Source organism: Petaurus breviceps, unplaced genomic scaffold (genome assembly GCF_028583685.1).
Source record: "Petaurus breviceps papuanus isolate PSGF00001 unplaced genomic scaffold, PetGlider_PUasm1.0 551, whole genome shotgun sequence".
Taxonomy (NCBI): domain Eukaryota; kingdom Metazoa; phylum Chordata; class Mammalia; order Diprotodontia; family Petauridae; genus Petaurus; species Petaurus breviceps.
The window spans coordinates 25,770,551-25,792,019 of NW_027186372.1; the positions used below are offsets into that span (position 1 = coordinate 25,770,551).

The 21,469-nt window shown below is 42.3% G+C and overlaps 1 protein-coding gene and 1 long non-coding RNA gene across 2 annotated transcripts in view; one reads left to right on the plus strand and one right to left on the minus strand.

The window, feature by feature from the left end:
• LOC138172722 (uncharacterized) overlaps positions 1 to 6,169 on the plus strand; it is a 16,336-nt gene extending 10,167 nt beyond the window's left edge. Inside the window, exons 2-3 of the long non-coding RNA XR_011171232.1 lie at positions 4,721 to 4,802; positions 6,037 to 6,169. This is a non-coding gene — a long non-coding RNA (uncharacterized lncRNA). The remainder of the gene's footprint in view (positions 1 to 4,720; positions 4,803 to 6,036) is intronic.
• LSM11 (LSM11, U7 small nuclear RNA associated) lies at positions 5,253 to 21,019 on the minus strand. Its single transcript, XM_069102486.1, has 4 exons — positions 20,542 to 21,019; positions 12,476 to 12,615; positions 11,238 to 11,321; positions 5,253 to 10,727 (listed from the first exon to the last, which is right to left on the minus strand). The coding sequence occupies exons 1-4, from the start codon at positions 21,017 to 21,019 to the stop codon at positions 10,335 to 10,337; spliced, it is 1,095 nt and encodes a 364-aa protein (XP_068958587.1). The 3' UTR covers positions 5,253 to 10,334.
• Between the last annotated feature and the right edge of the window lie 450 nt (positions 21,020 to 21,469).

A 21,469-nucleotide genomic window follows, 5' to 3' on the forward strand; every position in this document is an offset into this window, starting at 1 on the left:
GGAGGGGGGGGGAGCGGGGGGTGTGGGGTGTAAGTAATTGTTGATCACCGCTGCTTTTGTGGGTGTTGTGAGTGGTGGTTGTGGCAAAGTGAGCAGAACATAGATCAATGGGAGATGGGAACATAGTCATTCCCACCGCCCCCCCCCCCCCAATTAATACACTTTCAATGAGACAAACAGAATTTTGTGGGAGGGAGAAGAGGTGGGAATGACTATGTTCCCATCTCCCATTGATCTCTGTTCTGCTCACTTTGCCATATATTTCTACAATGGCTCTGAGAAAGGGGGATGTGATAAATCTTGAATCAGAGAATGCTAGAAATGGAAGAAGGGATATGCTGGAGCCAGCTTGTATCAGCTCAAGACAGCTGATTGTTAAATTTTCAATATGAGCATGTCCACTTTGGAAATCAGCAAATGATAGCAATCAGGGCTTGATTTATTATTTTATTGTCTAGACTTAACAAAGTGATAGAGAAAATGTTAATAATGTAGATTAGATTTAAATGTATGTTGAAGGTAGGATTTGAGGTTAGTGATAGTAATAAAAACATTCATTTAAAAAATACACAGAAGATAGCAGAAGGAAGCTCAGAAGGGGGTATGGACAAAGCAGGGCAGCACTGGGGCTATATTGTTGGATAGCCTATGTGCTTTAAAAAAGACAAGCTGTATATAGTTAAGCATCACTGTTTCATTATAACACTTTTTTCTGCCCTTTAGATATAGAAATGTTCATGTTTGTTCGTGTTTGTCAATGTCATAATAAAAAAGAAAATTTAAGAAAGAAAAGACTGTGTTAGACCCATTGAGCTTGAACAGATAGAATTATGGGAGCTGCCATTGTCCAGAAAGGTGTAAAATGCGGGTCAGCTTTGTGTTCTGGTTTTGGTGAAGTGTAAAGGGCTCATGTTCTCATGGGTGACCTATTCCTTTTTCTCAAGGTAACTGGAAAAGTATGCTAACCTTGGGATAGGTGGTTTTCCAAAAACTAAGATTAAGCAGTCTCTGAAATAAGTACTGCAAACAGACTCACCTGCCTTTACATGCCCAACAGACTCTGGTCTTCCCAAGATCAAGTACCATTTTGCTTTAATACCACAAAGAACCTCTTCCCCTCTGGGAGGGAGGTGGGCAGTGAATATAGCATAGCAAGAACCTCAGTTCTGGTCCCAGAAGAATAAAAAAGTAGCAGGCTGCTTTGTTACCGCGATCTGGGGAATCAAAGCTCAGTGCAGCAACTTTTTTTTTTAAATGAAGCATGCCTTCTCCCCTCCAAAAAGAAAAAAAATTGGGGTGACTAGGTGGCACTGTGAATAGGGCATGGGCCTTGAAGTCAGGAGAACCTGAGTTCAAATCCGGCCTCAGACACTTAACACTTACTAGCCATTTGACCTTTGGTAAGTCTTAACCCCAATTGCCCTGCCTTCCCCGCTCCAAAGAGAAAAAAAACCAAAACAATAAAAAAATGAATAAGTGAAAAATTCTGTCCTTAGGGCTTGTGTACCACTATGATCATAATAGTTGTTATTTGTATAGCTTAAGGTTGGCAAAGTGCTCTGCATACAGTAAGTACTGCTATCTCCTTTGGGATTCACAAACCCGGGGGTAGTTATTTTATTTTGCAGATGAGGAAACTGAGACTCAGAGAAATCATGACACACGTGTCACAGTTACTTGAGCCCAGGTTTTCCCAACTCCATACTTAATACTCTAGTGAGTATATTAAGCAAAGTCGCGATTTAAAGAGCGTGGAGCTGATGAAGCCAAAGTCATGAGACTTGGGATCTTGCCCTGGTTCTTCCACTAACTCACTGGGCGTGAAAGGCCTCGGCGTCCTTCATCATCAGTAAGATGTGTGTGGGACTCAGTCTTCTCTGAGGTGTCTCCCTGGAGGTCTCGTTAATTGCTTTTTTTTTTTTAAGCAATTGGGGTTAAGTAACTTGCTCAAGGTGACACGGCCAGTTATTATTTCTGGGTGTGGTACTGAGTATCTGAGCCCGAATTTGATCCCCAGGTCATCCCGACACTGGGGCTGGTGCTCTTACTCGCTGAGCCACCTGGCCACCCCTAAGCAATTGGGGTTAAGTAACTTGCTCAAGGTTACACGGCCAGGTGTTTCTGGGTGGGCACCTGGCTGCCCCTAAGCAATTGGGGTTAAGTAACTTGCTCAAGGTGACATGGCCAGGTGTTTCTGGGTGGGTGCTAAGTGTCTGAGCCTGGGATTCGATCTCCAGGTCTTCTCAACACTGGAGCCGGTGCTCTTACTCACTGTGCTACCTGGCCGCCCCTCTTTAATTGCTTTTAAAAATGTTCTTATAAGGGGCAGCCAGGTGGCTCAGCAAGTAAGAGCACTGGCTCCAGTGTCAGGATGACCTGGGGATCAAATCCGGGCTCAGACACTCAGCACCACACCCAGAAACATCTGGCCATGTAACCTTGAGCAAGTCACTTAACCCTGATTGCTTTTTTTTAAAAAAAAATGTTCTTATAACACTTTGGAAAAAAAGAGTGAGGCTAGTGTCCTAAGAGAGGGACCCAGTGAAGGAAGGGTAAAACTAATTCTTAGAAAAACTGTTCTCTGAGAAATCAATGGCTTCTTTCCAACACCTTCCTCTAGCAGCAAGTATATACACACTGATTATGCATCAACTGATTGCCAAAGGCAGGGCCAGCTTACTTAGCTGGTTTCCCTCTGCTTCAAATTAAGTAAGTTCAATATTGATAAGAAATGTTTATGTTGCCACTTGGGCTGATTATATCTTGTTTTTCCTTTATTGCCTCAGTCCAGGCTGGTAAATGTTTAGCAGTAAATAGCTGCAGTGATTAGTCTAACCCAGACTTCATCACCTCTGGGACATCCTTTAGTCATTATCCTTTAGCCAACTGCCACCTTGTGGTGATGGAGCAGATTTTAAAATGCTTTATTTGAAACAAGCCATAGCTGGGTATGGGCAAAAGCTACCTTCCTTCCATGGCTGTACCAGCTTAGTGAGAGAAAGAAGGAGGGACCAACGTATTACCTTCCAGGTTTCTACATCACCATCCTTCCCCCTTTCTTTAAAGTTACATTGATGCCTCTTTTTTTTCCACCACAGACATTCTCCATTATCCTTCCTAAAGTAAATAGAACCTCCCCTTGTCACAAGAAAAAGTTAAGCAATATCAACCAACATAACCACCATTTCGGACAAAATATGCAACAAAAAACACCCATAGTTCCCCATCTACCTACCTAGAGAAGGACAGTATATTTGATCATCTATACTGTGGGAGAAATATTGGTCCCTGCCTTTTAGGCTCAATTCAGTGATCACTTAGTGTCATTACAGTGATGTTATTCTAGTTGTGTATATTCTGCTTTCTTTGATCTGCACCAATTCACACAAGCATTCTCATATTTCTCTGAGTTTTCATATTAATAATTTCTTGCAGAACAACATTTTATCACATTAGTTTGTTTGGCCACTCCCCATTAAATGGGTACCCATCTTCTTTCATCTGTTGTTTTTGCTACAATGCTCTTCATTTGGTATATATGGGACCTTTTGTTTTAATTTTTACACCCTTAGGGCACACAACCTTTAATAGGATAGATGGTTTAAAGGGTGTTATTTTTCTAGCATTGTTCTAAACTGTTTTTCCAGAATTATTAGACCAACCTACTGCCTCCCCAACACTGCCATTTTTTAAGAATTTTGGGGGGCCACGTCATGTATAGCGTCAAGCTAGCTCTTCAGTCATTATGAAACACAAAAGCATTTCCATTTCAACCTAAACATGTCAGTTTTCTATAGGATACCATGAAGTGAAGGCTTCAGTTCCCCATCACTCCTACTGTGTGGTTATAAATTTCATCACTGACTAGCTGTGTGATCTTAGGCACATCAACTTTCCTGGGTTTATATTTTCTCACCTATAAAAAGAGGAAGTTGAACTAGACAATCTCTTTGTTGTTGAGTCGTTTCCAATTGTGTTTGACTCTTCGTGACCCCATTTGAGGTCTTCTTGGCAAAGATGCCATTTCCTTCTCCAGTTCATTTTACAGATGAGGAAACTGAGGCAAGGTTAAGTGACTTGCCTACGATCACATAGCTAGTGTCTGAGGCCAGATTTGAATTCAGCAGGGATCTTCCTGACTCCAGATCTGGCATTCCATCCACTGTGCCACCTGTCTGCCCAGATAATCTCTAAGATTTATCAATTCATATTATAGCTAGATGACTTAAGAGTTCATCTTGGTCTAGAAAGGCTGAGCGGCTTTGCCTCCATCAAGAGAAGACTCAAGATCACAGTGAGGTCACTGTGGCAGAGCTAGGAACTGCCTCCTGTCTCCTAGGTCTAGTATTCTGTCTACATCTTTGCCTGCCTGCCTGCCAATTCCAAAATTTTGGTTCTGACCCTGTAGTGGTGTTCCTGAAAAGCAGAGAATTGTTTTCTCAGTTTATTTTTTGGTGAGGGGAAAAAATCTTACCCACACAGTTTTAGGTACGTCTGTTATTTGGACCAGTATCTTTGTTGTTGTTGAGTTGTGTTCCAATCTTCATGACCCCATTTTGGGGGGGGGGGGGGCCTTTCTTGGCAAAGATACTGGAGTTGCTTGCCATTTCCTTCAACTCATTTTACAGATGAGGAAATTGAGGAAAAAAGGGTTAAGTGTCTTGCTCAGGGTCACACAGTTTCTGAGGCCAGATCTGAACTCAGATCTTCTTGATTCCAGGTCTGATGCTCCATCCACTGTGTCACCTAGATGCCCCGATGAGCATCTTAACGCCTTCCAATAGTGTTCTGAACATGCACAGGTAACTGGTAATCACCATAGCAAATCCTTTGGCTATTTTGGCTTGTGGGTGACCAGAAGGCAACTGGATGACATACTTTCAGGTTTTTTTTTAAAATGTCTGGGAGCTGGGATGCAGGGGTTTAGCAGAACAAAAAGGAAATATGTTGATGATGCCAGTAAGCTACTTACTGAAAGCTTGCCTGTAAGTTGAACTTACAGGGAGGTTGCCATAGCTTAAAGCTGACAAATGCTTGTTCAAATGTATTTGGTCAAAAGTAGGGGATGGGAAAGCTGTACCAAGATGAAGATTAAGATAATGTGTTTGGCAAAGAAAAGGTCCCAGGCAGCAACAGTAACACTGCTGTAAGCCCCATGGTTTTCCTAACTTCAGTCAGGGGTTCATGACCAGTATGGGATTTTCCCCATGATAAAGATTTGCCAAAAATCAGCAGAAACCAAACAGCCAGTGTGTTATTAAAATCCTATTTATTGCAGTTTCCAGACTTCATGTACAGTACTTATAACTAAAGCAGAACATTGCAGATTCACATTAAAGTTCTTAGCAGCAATTTGTCCCTAAAGAACAACTGTTTGGGTGAACTTGACCGTTAGAAGCAATTTACAAAACAGATTCCAACTCATGGTTTTTCCCATTATAGCTGGTATCTGAATAGTGCAAATAGAAAGGCCTATGTTCACCCCAGTTTAGCTTTTTCTAGAAAAAGAGTAATAAGTCAGGGTATAGACAGATATCCACAGAAACCCTGGGGGATAAAATACCAATGAAAAGGGTCCTTGAGACAAGTCTAGGAGGTAAATAACCTACTTTTCCCAACATCATCTGCTGTTTGCTCTACTACCATGATAATTAGATAATGGGTCCGAGCCCAGGGGGTGCCTCTGGGACTAGAACACTTGAGAATCAGGCAGCCAGTTTTACCTTAAATAATGCCCTTTAAGTTAAATATTTTCCCCAGATATAACACAATGATAACATTAGCTGTAGTTGCATCTTGTTACAAAGCTATGAAAATCAAAAGCAAGTGCAAAAGTAGTGGGACTGACTTTCATATCTTTCCTGAGAGACAATTCCCATATTTTCAGAAGGGATTAAAAAAAAAAAAGCCATCCATATTCTTCATTCTAGGTGAATACATGATAAACTGAAGGTCTCTGGTATACTTATTTTTCTTCCCTAGATCTCCTGAACTATCATAAGCTGCTGTTTGACATAAATCTTTTGTTTCTACTAGTTGAAAAAAAGCCCCTCCAGACATGTCGAAAAGGACTCAAGCACAAGGAGCAAAGGACCCCTAATCTTCCTTCTGTGACCCTGGCACTTTGACCGGAACCCTCCAGTCTTACTGTCTAGTAATAAATCAATTTGCCAGAAAATAAAGATTAGCCAGTTTTCCCAACATCAGCTAGGTTAGCCAGGCTTTCCTTGCTTGGAAGCACTGAAGAAATCCTTCTGGAGATCACTGTACCATCACTTCTTGAACAAATACTTACTAAGTGCTGACTATGTATGTGGTTGTGAGACATAGAGCCTTGAGGCCAAATAAATGATTAAAACCTTATTGTTTAAAAGGATTTCACTGAACTTTGTACCTGACCTACTGTGAAATAAGAGATTGCAAAGATTATGTATTTAGAGGTCATTATTACTCTTATACCAATAGCTGTATCATTATAGAATTTGCCTTTAAAAAAAAAAAAGGTTGGGGGTAGCACCGGTGAATGGCTGAATGTTTTTGGATGCCTTCTTTCCTAAGTTACCAACATTTGGTGAATATGACTGGTGGAAACAATTTACAAAATACAGTCCAATGTATGATTTTCCATTGGAAGCTAATATTAGGAGTAACTGAAAAAAAAAATCAATATTCACAACAGACTTAGCCTTTTCTAGAAAGATAGGAATAGGCCAGGTCTACCAGCCCACATGAAGTCTGCAGTTCTGTCTAGATAGGAGAGAACGGAGGAGCTCACTTATAGGTGCCTCACTTTTCATGGCAACAATTTCTGTACAAGAAGGTCTCAGTGTAAACAATGAATCCTCTGAAGGAGTTGAATATATTTAAATTCACAATATCTGAAGTTATAATTATTTAAAATAATAGTTCTAGTCCAATGGAAATAGAGAGTACAAATTTGAATGTAGCTTTCAGTTTTGCTAATTTATTGTTGATTCAATGCACACAACCTGTGCAGAAAATAGTGTTCAAAGTCTTAAGTTATCCCCACTGTTAACCCATGGTCAAAGATTGCACCTTTGTCCAAAAGGCAAAAAGGGTAAAAAAAGACCCAGATAATTCAGCAGCAATTTGTTCCTATTACTGGAAAAATAACTTAAAAGTGCATATCCCTTTAATGATGGGTTTGTAGTAACAATTCTGTATGCACAGGGTGACTCCTGAAATTAATTTGGTAAACACATGAAGCTACCTATTTCCCTTCCTACTCACTCTAATAATCAATAAGAGACTTCAGCTAATCCAAAGAAGTTTCAGCTCTTGCAATGTTTAAATGATTTATTACACACAATGGTCATTTTTCCAAAATAATATGATACCCTCTATTTGAACCAGGTTCACTACATACAGACTATATTATTTTAAGGTTTTATTAGATGAATCAGGCTGGATGCTTCTAAGAATCTTATTTTCCCTTTCCTTACCTTTTTCCTCATTCTGATGGTTATGACTTTAGCTACATTTATGGTAACCAACATGTGTTTTCAAAGATTGTATATCTGAGCAACAGATGAATGCCTAAGGAGTGATTTTTTTTTTTCCCTTTAAAAATATTTCTTTAGGAATAAAGAGAAAGTATTATTTTTTTTTGTTTTCAAGCAGTGTAGATGAGTTATTTTTTTAAACTGTCCTACTAAGTTTTCAACATAATACTATTTTGTAATTATTTTTTGTTAGACAGTAATCATTGCAGAATCAATACTGAAGCCACAACCAAGAAGACAGTCATGATGTATATGATCAAATATGATAAATCATATACAACTTACAAAAACCAGTGACATGAACAAGGCTCTGAAACTCGATGGAAAAGTGGTGAGCTCCTGCACACAAGAAGTAACCTGTACACTTTAGATGTAACCATGAAATTATTTACAAATTAGTTACAAGTTTTTAAAAATTGGGCTATGTCTAATGGAAATCAGTCAATATGACAAGTGAAAATTAAGCATAGTTTTTCTATATCCCTTTGGTCATTTTCCTAGAATATGTCTTTTCTGGGAAAGTAAGCATTCCCTAGTTTCCAGCCTGGGGAGAGTGAAAAGGGCAATACTTTTAGATGGGGCAGATACCCATCTTGCCACATACACCTTCCCCAATATAATTTTTTTTGAAGACTAACTCTATTGGGAAAATGTTTTAAAGATCACAAAATGGAATCCACTCATCAAGTTTCAAAGATGATTTTCATTTGATTGCTGTATAATTTTCTAAGTCTAGTATCTATAATTAGGTTCTAGAAGTAGATTTAAAAAAATTATTTAAAAATTAAAGTAAAAAGCTCCCCAGATTTTTTCCTTTGAAAGTGAGGCACTTTTAGGGCCTTGTTCTTTTGTTGGCACTACAGCCCCTAGAATAGTCCAGGGCAGATTCTTTGTAAATATTAAGGAAAAAGACAAAGAACAGGGAAGCATAAGGAGCTCATGATTCCCAAATTGGCACTGTCTTCACATTTGTGGTACTTTCCTTAAGGAATACAATTACTCCTTAGAAGTTGGGAATGGAACACACACTTTCCTAAGAACCTGATAGTCTTTTTTGATTTTAAAATTATGGGAAGATCACATATATCCCTAATGACAAATAATGACTATCTTATATAGCACCTGCCTTGACCACAAGATAATGAAGCCTTAAAAAGCTAGGGAAGAGTTAGTAGGACCATACCTGGCACTTAAATAACACATTCTATCTTCAAAATGCTTTTCAGGCCCTTCGGATACCCCTGTGAGGTAGGTGTCTTATCTCCCCATTTGAGTGATGGGGAAAAATGAGGCAGCAAGGGGTTACACTGGCTTACCTACAGTCACAAGATGAAAAAGCAGCAGGACCCAAGTCAGCTTTCTATACCTGAGCTCCCCCTCCTTCTCTAAGGGTTTCTGCCACAAGTTACACAGCAGTTTTTCTTCCATATACTTGAGCACCTAACCATACAGTGAGCTTATTCTCATTCTGCACAAAAGCTAACTCTCGCTGTAGGAAAAAAAAGAAATGAAAACAGTCAACCCCAAAAGAGTCAGGGATTGCCTAACAGTCTATTTCAGGATGTAGCCTGTTCTACACTGGCTGAGTTAAAGAGCATAGAACCATTACAGTAGAAGCACAACAGCTTTGCTGAAGTCACGTTTCTATGGTGTTCTTGCTGCACGTACCACACCTTGGGCTCCAATGTCCCTCTGACATGAGCGCTCCTTATCACTGTAGCTTGCAAAAGCCTCTTTGGCCAGATATGAGGGGAAAACAACCTCCCCGTTTCACATTAGAACCAAGCTAAAAAGCACCCTTTGCTCCCCGCTCCAGGACAGGGAGTTCTAGCAGTGAAGATATGTCTATGTTACTGAGTTCATGCTGAACTCACTTAAGCTAAATTAAGCACAGCAATTTGCATGGCACCACAAATGCCATACAGCTCACAAGACAACTCATACTGCACTGCATGCCATGCCACACCAGCTCATGCACCAACAGCATGCCACACAAGGCAGAAGCGGGAAAAGGACAAGATGGCAGGACACAATTCCCATCTGGTCCACCACACGCAGACACTAACTTCATCAGAACAGTAAACATATTAATCAAGCTACTGAATTCACAATGACAACAGGGAAAGCTATGGTGGGTTTACTGCTGGGCGTTTATAACATACCACCTGAAGAAATCCCACCCTAATACAAGCTTGGTGGGTTCCATGGATGTTAAGAATGCTCAGTAAGTCCATAAATTCTAGTCTCCCATCAGGAGAAATTCCAGAAAGATGAACGGTAATGTACAATGCAGTGGTTGGTGCAGGGATGGCAGTCCAATTTATACCACTAGCTCTTAAAAAGAAATTTCCATGAGCCTTTGCCACAGACACCACACCATTTGAAGAATGGGTTCCCTTTCTGTGCTGTGGTATCTGTGGTGAGTTAGAGACACATCATGACCCTAGTAGAGTCAAGAAAGTCATTATTTTTCTAGCTTATCTCAAGAGTATTGATAGTTAACACATGAAACCAAATCTAATTTATATCTATGTATATATGAATAGATCTACATTTTATAATGATGCTTTCTGCCTCTGAACAGCCACCCATTCTAAAAAAGGTCTGTCTTCTTCATGTGGTAGCATGCTGTCCCCATCTCTGTGGACAAGCAGATATACCACAGGGTCCTAGACTCAGCTCCTTCCTCTCTACATCCAAGATCAGAGGGAATCATTCCAAATTAGCTTTTCACTGAGATGCTAAGAAGCACAGTGCAAATACAATTCATGCGGTTTATTTCTAAAAATAAAATACTCAAAGCTCAGCTGATCACTGGGCAAGGTGGACAAGTAGAACATTCTCTCCTCGGATAAATATCTGGTTAATGTGTCGTGTGAATACCTGCTGGTAATCCACTTTGGGCTTCTGCCTTTTCTTACGAGACCGGCCCCTGGAATTAGAACCCCCTGTACTAGAGCCCTCTGTCCGAGTAGTCCTGCCTGACAGGTCAGACCTGGAAGCTTCCTTTCCAGCTGCCAGAAGTGAAGAAGGTGCTGAACGAGAACGTTTCTGTGATCCTCGATCCTCATCATCTCTCCCCCACACCGTGGCCATCTTCCACGTAGATGTCTGTGAATATCGAGACAATGTAGAGTCTTCAACCATTGACCTGGAGTCAGCTTCCTTTTTGGAGGAATCCTGAAGTTTGAGCCGATCAAACAGCTACAAGGAAACAAGGCAAATGTTAGCTGCTCTCTTGATATTCTATATTCTCCTTTAAAAACATACATTCCTGTCACTTTGGGGCTGTGACTTTACCTTTCTAAATCAGCCAACACTTATTTCTCCTATTCTAACCAGTGGTTAAGTCAATAAAGGGACAATCAAGATAAAAGTCACCTGCCATATTATGTGACATTATGTTATAATGACAAACAGGTTTATTTTTATATTGAACTAAAAGACATTTCATCTTCAGGTGATGGAACTTGTTACACAAATTACATATAGATCAGGCTTAACTGAGGTAGAGAATAATCAAGACTCTACCAACGTCATACCTTGTTTCTAATAATTAAGGCTTTTATTAAGCAGAAATGTGGAGAATAGTGACACTAGTCCATACACCCCTTACCCTCTGTCCCTGCCTTACTTCCCCTACCTGATCCCAATACCTTATTTCCTAATACTGAAAGCATATAGGCTGCTGGTAACTAGGGGGAAACTTCTTACCCTGGTGAGAGTTAAAGGAGGTTCACGTTCAAATGCTTTGCCCAGAACTGGTTTTCTGTAAGTCTCATCCACATCAGTAAGTGCCTTTAAAGAAAACAAAAAGAGAAAAATTGAAAGTGTTGTCAAAAATCCTAGCAGATTCAATGCTTTCAAAAACAGCATTCTCTTCACTGGGCACCTACGACCATTAGCTATCTCGGTTCACAAGAAGAAAATAAGTAGCACTGGTAAAAAAAACAACCAAAAACAATTTTCACGCTATTTCCAAATCATTTATAGTCAAAGCTTGCAAAAGTCTCAAAAGTTCACTTTTTAAGGGGCGGCTAGGTGGCACAGTGAATAGAGCACTGGCCCTGGAGTCAGGAGGACCTGAGTTCAAATTTTGCCTCAGACATTTGACACACTTACTAGCCATGTGACTTTGGGCAAGTCACTTAACCTCAACTGCCTTCCAAAAAAAAAAGTTGACTTTTATTTGTGATTCTTATTAATTTTTTCCCCCTGAAAATCCTCTGGCAACACCAAAATGTGACTCCTGGATTACACTCATTTCCATTTTGGAGGCCATTCCAAATACACCCTAATTTCCTTCCCCTTCCCTGCTATCTATGTCAGCAACTAATAGGAAATAACTCATGTTACACACAAGCCATTAAGGACTCCCTAGTCAATCAGATCTCATGACATCACTACCATTATGTGTTAGTTATCACCTTTCCTTTGATGGTATTTAAGAGTAAGACATCACTTGTCAGATCTGTTGGGGGGGGGGGGTGTTAAAGTGCACTGAATAACTTGGAAAAGTTGTAGGAGGAAGGTAACCATAACTGCTGGAGAAGAAACTCCAGAACGATGACACCTATGTATTACCTTGTATTATAGTTATTTGTGTACATGTCTTCTCTTCATTACTAGATTGTAAGTTCCTGGAGGGCAGGGTCTTTGTCTTATATATCTTTGTATCCCCCCTACAGTGTCCAGCACAGGGCTTTGCAAATAATAGATGCTCAAAGAATACCTGTTGAATGAATGGATAAGAGAATTGGATTTGGGGGTAAAGGTAGTAAGTTGAGCACAGATCTTATGTCTGTTACAGCAGAGCTCAAGGACACCAGCTCTTCTCTAATGCAATTATCAGTACAACTGCTATTCTAAAAAGGTTATATTGGTTGCCTAATCCAATAAAGGGGTTAGTCCCTATGAGATTTTTTTCCATCCCCATAAAAAGAACTAATTACCATATTCCAGAACTTGTCAAATGCAACCAGGAAGCCAGAGCAGACACCCCGAAGACCCTTGAAAGTGCGAATGTGAACATTGACCTTCACTCCCTCTCTGATACAGCGATGAAGTTCACCCAGTGGGCTGCCCTCATGCACTGAAATAAAAAGAGAACATTAGTCAGGGCAGCATGAGAATGTCTGTGCCAGGAGCCTCCTTACTGTGTGATCTGCTGAATAAAATCCAGCGTGTTTTTCGTTTTCAGTTTACCTTTGCAGCGTACAACTTCCTTTTATGCACACTACGCTCCAGTAAAACTGGACCACTCTGTCCCATGAATGCACCCCACACATCCCACTCTGCACTTCACTGTGCAGCCCTGCTCAAGCCTCTGCACTCCTTCAACCACACAGGAGGAAGAGGAACACCAGGTGGGGGAGACACTTGTCCAGGCAAGCTGGTGGAAGTACCTAAATCCCTCCCGTTTCCTGCCCAGTAACAACTCCCTTTCAAGACTGCGAGCATTAATATTCAGTGGCCACCCATTAGTACGACTACAGCTAATAATCGGCCACTTTTTTCTTTCCCTATCCCTAGATCACTCAACTACCCACCACATAGGAGCAAACTATCCTCAGTCTCCTCCTCCCATTCCCTTATTCCCACCCTCCTCAACCTCACTCTATTTCATTTCCTACCTCAACCCTGCCCACCCATCCTACTGTGCCCTCTGGAATTCCTGTTCATGGTGAACAAATTTCCTTTCATTCCGGACCTCTTTCTACCATTCTCCTATCTACTGACCTCATTAAGAAAGAATTTCTTCCAGATAACTGCCCCTGTGATTATCCTCTCCTTCAGTACTCTAAACTAGGACACCCTGAAGGGACGCCAGAACACTCTGTGCTCCCCCACTGTCACTTCTAGATTCTTCTGTTACTGACGTCACTCAGCAACTACTCTTCTTTTTAATTCTTCCGTTAAAGTTTTCCACCCCATGCAGAAAATTTGTAGTAGCTGCCTCCAAGTCATTCCATCTCTTTAAAAGTAGGTCAGTGCCTGACTCACCTACTTTCTCCTTCACTGCCAAGTCCTGACCTTAAAGTTGGAGATTTCAACATCCATAATTGATACTCCTCCAAATTATTTGACTTCCCAATTTTTTGGTCTCCTTCATGACATACTCCTTAATTTTGCTTAAGTAACACACAGGGATGGTTAGACCCTGACTCTCACCATTATACATAAATGTTCCACTTCTTTATTAAAAACTCTGACATTCTCTTCTCCTAGCATCCCATCTCTCCTAAATCTATTCTTCACTGACTGAAACTTTCAGTTCCTCTACTTTCAATATATTCTTAGGCTATTACCTTTACTCTGGCTTCAATTTCTTGAGTCCAATAATTTCAGCAAACCAACTTCCCACTGTGCTCCACTGCTGCTAAACCTACCTCACCAAGTCTCAGAACTGCCCCCCTCCTCCTGGTCACCTCCTCTGTTCCTATTCACACGATGCTGAAGAGAGCTAGCAGAAGTCATATGCCAACAGTGCCATGCGTTATACACGCACGTTATCCAACTCCAACTTTCTTTTGTCCCTGCAACAAAGCAATCTTTTGCTTTTTCTTCTCAAAACCTTTGGATGTCATCTCCCACTCTTCCTCCTTTTTCTCAGTCTCTGATAAAGAGGCGGACCTTCTCCTTGCCAGGGCCAACCTCTCTACACGTTCCCTTGATCACATCTCTTCCCATTTTTTTCCAGCAGATGGCAACCTTAACTACCAACCTCATAATTTTCAACCTCTCTTTATACACTGGTTCCTTCCGTATTATCTTCAAATATGCCTAAGTCTCTCTTCTAATGGAAAAAACAATGTTAAAAAAATAAAAGAAAAACTTTCACTAGAAACTACCATCTTCTCAAGCTATTGTCCTGTATTTCTTTTCTGTTTTTCAGCTAAAGCCCTATTTTTAAAATGTCCATACTCGCTGCCTCTACTTCTTTTCTCCCTTACTTCCTAACCCCTTCTTAATTTGGCTTCCAAACTCATCACTATGATAAAACTGTTCTTTCCAAAGTTACCAGCAATGTCTTTTTTTTTTTTAAGAAAACAATTCTGAGGCACTATCTCATATCTATTAGAATGGCGAATAGGACAGAAAAGGCAAATGACAAACATTGGAGGGGATGTGGGAAAGATGAGACATTAATGTACTATTGGCAGAACTGTGAATTGATTCATCCAATCTGTACAGCAATGACTTAATCCACAAATCTGATGGTCTTTTCTCAGAGCTCATCCTTCCCAACCTGCCTGCTGCATTTTACATCGCTGACCACTCTCTCTTAACAGACATTTTCTCCTCTCTCAGCCTTTGTGCCACTGCTCTTCTGGTTTCCATCTGACATGTCTAACTGTTTCTCCTCAGTCTCCTCTGCAGTTTCACTCCTGATACACAGCTTTTACATCTGGGTGTAGCCTGAAAGTCCTGGCCTCTCTTCACTCTCTCTATACCCTCTTGGTGACCTTGTCAGTTCCCACAGGTTTATTATCACCTCCATGGAGATTACTTTATATCCAACCCCAGTTCTCTCCCATCAGTCCTGAATTGTCACTGAACTTATTGGTTATTTCAAAGTGGATGTCCCATAAAAAATCTCAAAACTCAACACGTCTAAAACAGAAGTTATCATCTTTTCCCCAAAATGCACTATTTTTTCCAAACAACCCTATTTATTTGAAGGTATCACCATTCTTTCAGTTTTCCAAGTCCATAACCTTGTAATTATGTTCAGTTCCTCACTGCCCCTCAGATATTTTTGGCATACCAGCTGACAAATCTTGCCATTTCTTCCTCCACAATATCTCTTGCATTCAGCACCTTTTCTCTACTCACACAGCCACTTTAATTCAAGTTTACATCAACTCTTGCCTAGAGTATTGCAAAAGCATCCTAAATGGTCTTCTTGCCTCAGTCTCCCCTCATTCCAGTTCACCTTGGACACTAATGCCAAACTGATTTTCCTTAAAAATGACCGTGTCACTCCATGCTCAACAAACTCCATTGGCTCACTGCTGCCTATAGGACAAAACATAAACTCCTTCGGTTAAGCTTTTAAAAGCCTTTAACAATCTGGCTACAACCTTTCTTTGGCTGTGATCCAGCTAACCAGACTTTCAAGTTCTTCTAACAGGACACTCCATGTCTCAACTTCATGCTTTTGCACTGACAATGCCAGGGATGCACTCATTTCTCACTTGCAAATAAAGGAATCCCTTTCTTCCTTCAAGACAAAGTTCTAGCACCACCTTCATGAAGCCTTTCTTCATCTTCCCCTCATCTGCTAGTGGCTTTTCTCCAAAACTACCTCATATTCCACTAGTGTACACTGATTCTCTTTGTACTGGTTACATACATACACACACACACATATACCCACATACACTCACATATATATGTACTTGTCTCCCCTGTTAGAACATAATGTACCTTGAGAGTACAGCCATTTCATTCTTTGTGTTTGTATCCCTAAGCAAATAGCAGGCACACAATAAAAGCCTGCTGACTGACTGACTGGAATATCCTCCCTGTCCCACCAGCTGGAATCCTACCCACCCTTCAAGGAGGTTTCTGATCAACCCCAGTCAAAAAGCGTCTTTCTCTCATCAGAAGTCTGATGGCACTGGGACTGTATTTGCTTATGCACTTACCATGTTCTCTTTTGTATTATGGTTGTGTAGATATCTTATTCCCCTAATATACTGTAAGGTCCTTAAGGGCAGAGTCTTGGTCTCTTCTATCTTTGTGACTCTCTCAGAGCCCAGCACAGTGCCCTGCACACAATAGGCATTTAATAAATGGATGATGAATGAACTTTGAGCTCTGCTCAACCCCAGAAAAGAACAGTTTATGTTGTGAGGTCTCATTGTTGCATTCCCCACTCATAGCAAAATGATAACTCCCCAAAATAACATAGCTAAACTATGTATGTATGAATGTATGTATATACACATATGTAGATTGGTAGATGTACACATACATTTTATAATATATGTGATCTGCATCATCCACTAGGATGAAGATTTTCTTCTTACACTGGCTCATTCTATTATCTATCATATCAAATCTAAACAGTCCTGTCTTCAAAGTCTTCTAATAAAATGTTCTGTCCCATTCATCTGAATGTTTCCCATTCCCTTTGGCAAACCTTCTACTCAAGTCAATCTAATCTGTTTCCCACATAACCTGTTACATGTAATTGTTCTTCTCAACTCCATGCCTTAAGATACCATTTTTAAGGAGGTTCTTCTTGAATTCCATTTCTAGCTTGATTCATAAAAAGAACTCCACATGCACATGATGTAAAATTAATAATTTGCCTCAAATACACATAATACTAAGATATCTGCAAATACTGTCTGGATACAACAGTAAGGTCTACTCCATGTCTGGATTCCCTGCAATGAAAAACATCTCACTACACACTGTTCTTCATGTCAAGAAAAATACTGGTTGTATCCAAGCTGTGATGGTGAAAAAGGCACATTCCACGCATCTGAATTCTATAAGACTGCAAATAGATGCCATGTAAAAGCAGCATTATGACTCACAGGAATTTTGGGGCTATGAACTTCAGCTTTTACTGTTCAACTCAAGGAGAGAGACTTGTGCCTAGGGACTGTGCTGAATTTTATAAAAAAATGCTATTATTTAATTTTTAAGTACTTACAGCCTGCTAGCCGTGCCAAAGATATACAAGGCAGAATTATTTAGAATGTACATGCCAAAGACGTCTTCTGTAAACTTCTTACTCTCGTTTCTATAAGAAAAGTAATAGTCTCTGCTCTTGCTTAAATTTCCGGGCTCCTATTTCTCTGTACTCTATTTATGGACTGGCTTGGTGTAGTCCAGACACGGATTAGTAGTAGAAATTACTTTTTGAAGAAGTGGAGGAAAGAAACTTGGCAGATGTGACATGGGAGGTTATTTCACTTTGAAAGATCGACAGGAGACGAGGTCTGGTACAAGTTCACTTCCAGCTCTAAGGTTCTATTATTCTAAATAGGAACATGTGGGGGAAATGTTTGAATTTTGTCTTAGTCTTCTATCTCTGCCATAACATTATTTCTAATAATATCTAATAGTATTTTAAAAAGAGTTGGAAGAGACTGCTGACTTTTAAGTTCTACTTCACCCACACATTTTCAAATATACAAGAGTCAAAAAAGGTAGGTTTTAATTTTTGTAAGAATTATTATAACTTACAATATTGACATTATTATATACTATTACCACCATATCTGGATATGTAGCAATAAAGTTGGTGACCCTTCTGTGAATATTCCTGAAATAATTTATAGATATGTTTAATTTCACCTTGGTTACTTACTCACCCTTGTGTATATTGCTAGCTCTGTGTGTGTGTGTGTGTGTGTGTATAAAACACACACACACACATATATATATATAGTGTATATATACACACATATGAATATATACATATACCTCCTAGAAAAGGCTTTTTCAATGTTACCATCATCTCACTCCCCTGCTTTAAAATGTAGGGTGGCTCCCAACTTTTAGCATATCAAATCTACGCTTCAGTTTGGTCTATAAAGTCCTTTACCAAAACGACCTTCTGCCTCCCACTCCTAATCTCAATAGATCATGTCTCTTTGTGATCAACACCAAGTGTCTGCTCCACCAAAGCAAATCTGCTTAACATCCTCTGTATAGTATATCACTTGTTCACTTGCACTCTTATATATCTGCCTTATATACTTTTCCACTTCTCTTTTCCAACTCCTGTCCTTTCCTTCCTTCAGAGCCTAAGGTTCACTTCCCTTAGGGAGCTATTGCCAGCCTGATGATTCTTATTTTACTTTCCCCTTGGCGTTCACTTGCTCTTTCTGCTCTAGGCATTACCATTAAATCCCTTGCTTTGTGAATGCTAATAATTCTTTTTTATGTACATGTGTCATACATACCTAACTGTTTCCAGTGATAATGAGAGATATCTGTTCCCAGTACAAGTTTTCCAAGCACTCCAAGCAATGATTTGGGGTGTGAGAGAGGGACTCTACAATCCGTTCAAAGGAGCTCAGAGTACTGCTTCCTTGAACTGACTTTTCCAAGAATGTTCTATGGTCTCACCAATGTTACATTTTGGCAACAATGCAACGTTCTTGAACGTTGTTCAATGAACATTGTTGTTCAACAATGCAGACAAGTGGCCTTCTAATTAATTAGTGTTACAATCTAAGACCCAGATATATCTAATTCACAGAAGAGATACAGGCCCTTATTGTTTCCGTTTAAGAACAACTTATAGATATGCTGTAGACAGGCAACATGAGCTGGAAATTCATGGAAGGAATCGTATGGCACTGTAAATCATTTATCTTAACTTATTACAGCTCTATATCTTGTCAGTGGAGAGGTTCTTTTTCAATAAACAAAACCACTAAGAGAAACCTAAACATCACTCATTTAACACACTGGCTCATTTAAGAGGTATATTATAACAATTAAGCTATCAGGATACAGATGCTTTGAATAGCTAAGTAGGTCATTGTGTTCACTGGGCAGATGTCAGAACTGCCTGCCATATGACAAAGGTATAAGTCTGGCTGTGTTTATTACATTTATACAAGACCCAAATGCACATTCTAGCAAGCTCTGTCTCCAACAGCTTTCCTAACAGAATTTATTAAAAGGTTCAGAGAAATTCCCTAGTGCTATCTGAACCTCAGAATTTAAAGAAACCCATGATTACAGTAATATGAATACACACACACAGTTCATGCACCCAGAAGGCTTACAAAGTGTTTTTTTTTCTCAGTGGCAGCCACTGCATGCCAAATTTCAGATCTTTTGATTAAAGCGTATGTTTAAAGATTCTGGAGTCTAGAGAAGACTCCTTGTATCAGCAGAGGGAAAGCTAGAAGAAAAGGGAGAGACTAAGACACTGCTAAGAGTAAATGTCCTTTATGCTGTCCACGAACCCCACCATAAAGTCACTTAGCTGAAACTGCTGGCCTAGCCGACTTTCCAATCAACTATGTATGGATTCTCCTTAAACCAGATCAAATAAAAAAAACTCCCTCAAATCAGCCAAGTAGACTCATTTCAAATCAACCATCAGACTATCCCTCATATAAGCTATGTAGACCCTCCCCACATCCGCCTCATATCAGCCATGCAGGCTCTGCTCACATTCTCCAAGCCAGCCAATGCAGACTCTCCCTAAATCCCCCTATATCAGCAAGGAATATCCCCTCCTCATCAACTGCAAAGACCTTCTACAAATCTTCCTGTCAACCATACGTAACTCTCACATAGTCCATGCAGACCCTTCTCCCCGTCAGACATGCACATCCCTCACCTTCTCCAATATCAGGCATGCAGACTCTTCCTAAAATTCCCCATTTCATCCCTACAGAACATTCCCACATTTCCCTATCTAGCAAGACCACAAGTTTACAGGCTCATAGACCTAGCACTAGAAGGGACCTCAGAGGCCATCAGTCACAGAGAGACATTTCAGATATCTCCTCCCGATTATTAGTCATACAGACCCTCTCCCCACATCAAACATGCTGACCCTCTTTAAAACTTCTCTTGTCAGTCAAATAGACCCTCTCCATATGTCCCCCATATCAGCTACAGAGACCCTCTGCCTCATTCTCTCCAAGAGTCAAGACCATTCCCTCCTATCAGTAAAACTGGACCCTCTCCACCTCCCCCCATATTAGCTGTGCAGACCCTCCTCACTGTCTCATATCTGCTATGCAGACCCTCCCCTCAATCCCACATATAAACCATGCTGCTTGTTCCCTCACCCCCATCAGCCGCGCGGACCCTCCTCCCCCTGCCCCCATCAGCTGTGCGGACCCTCCTCTCCCCCATCAGCTGTGCGGACCCTCCTCTCCCCCATCAGCTGTGCGGACCCTCCTCCCCCTGCCCCCATCAGCCGCGCGGACCCTCCTCCCCCTGCCCCCATCAGCCGCGCGGACCCTCCTCCCCCTGCCCCCATCAGCCGCGCGGACCCCCGCCCGCCCGCCCGCCGCACACTCACGGGGCATCCTGGTGAGGACGTTGCGCGGCGCCTTCCTCCTGCGGCCGGGGCGGCCGCTGCTGCCCGGCCCGGGGGCCCCCGCGTCCGCCTCCTCCTTGGTCACCATGAGCCGGCGGAGCCGCTGGATGCGCTCGGGGTCCGGGGCGGGCGCTCCGCGGCGGCGGGCAGTCCGGCGCGCCGAGCCCGAGGCGGACGAGGCGGGGCCGGGGGCCGCGGCGGGGGCGCCCGGAGCCCCGGGACCAGCCTGACCCCGCGCCCGGCCCCGGCCCCGGCCCCTGCCGCCCAGCCGGAGGAAGCTCTCGTATTCGGCCAGGTTGTTGAAGCAGGGCGCATTGGGGTAGGGGATGGGCGGCAGGCGCGGCGCGTACAGGGCCAGCAGCGGGTCGAAGCGGTCCGAGCGGACGTCCAGCCGCGGGCTGGGCGGGCTCCCGGGGCTCCCCGCCCGGCCCGGGCCCCCTCGCCGCTCCCGCTCCTCCATGTTTGAAACACCCGCAAGCGGAGGACGATGGGAAAAAGAACGCGCCCCCGAGGGGGCGGCCGCCAGGGGGCAGCAGGGAGCAGGCGCAGCGCCGCTCGCGGCCGCCAGGGGGCAGCAGGGCCCCGCGGCGGAGCAGCCCGCGGCGGGGGGGGGGGGTACGTCCCGAAGATCAGAAGAGCGTCGGGACGTATCGCAGGGGGGGGGGGAAGCGGGCGCCCCGCGGGGGGGGGGGGGGGGGGGGGGGGGGGGGGGGGGGGGGGCGCCGCCCCGGGCGGCCGCCAGGGGGGAGCAGGGCCCCGCGGCGGGGCAGGGGGGGGGGGGGGGGGGGGGCGCTGGGCGGAGCGACTTTACCCAGGGTCGTTCCGGCAGTAAGTAGCGAAGCCGAGACCCTGCGGCTTCTTAGGGGGTGCGGGCAAGAGAGAAGCGTCGGGGTAACTTTATCCGCCCCCC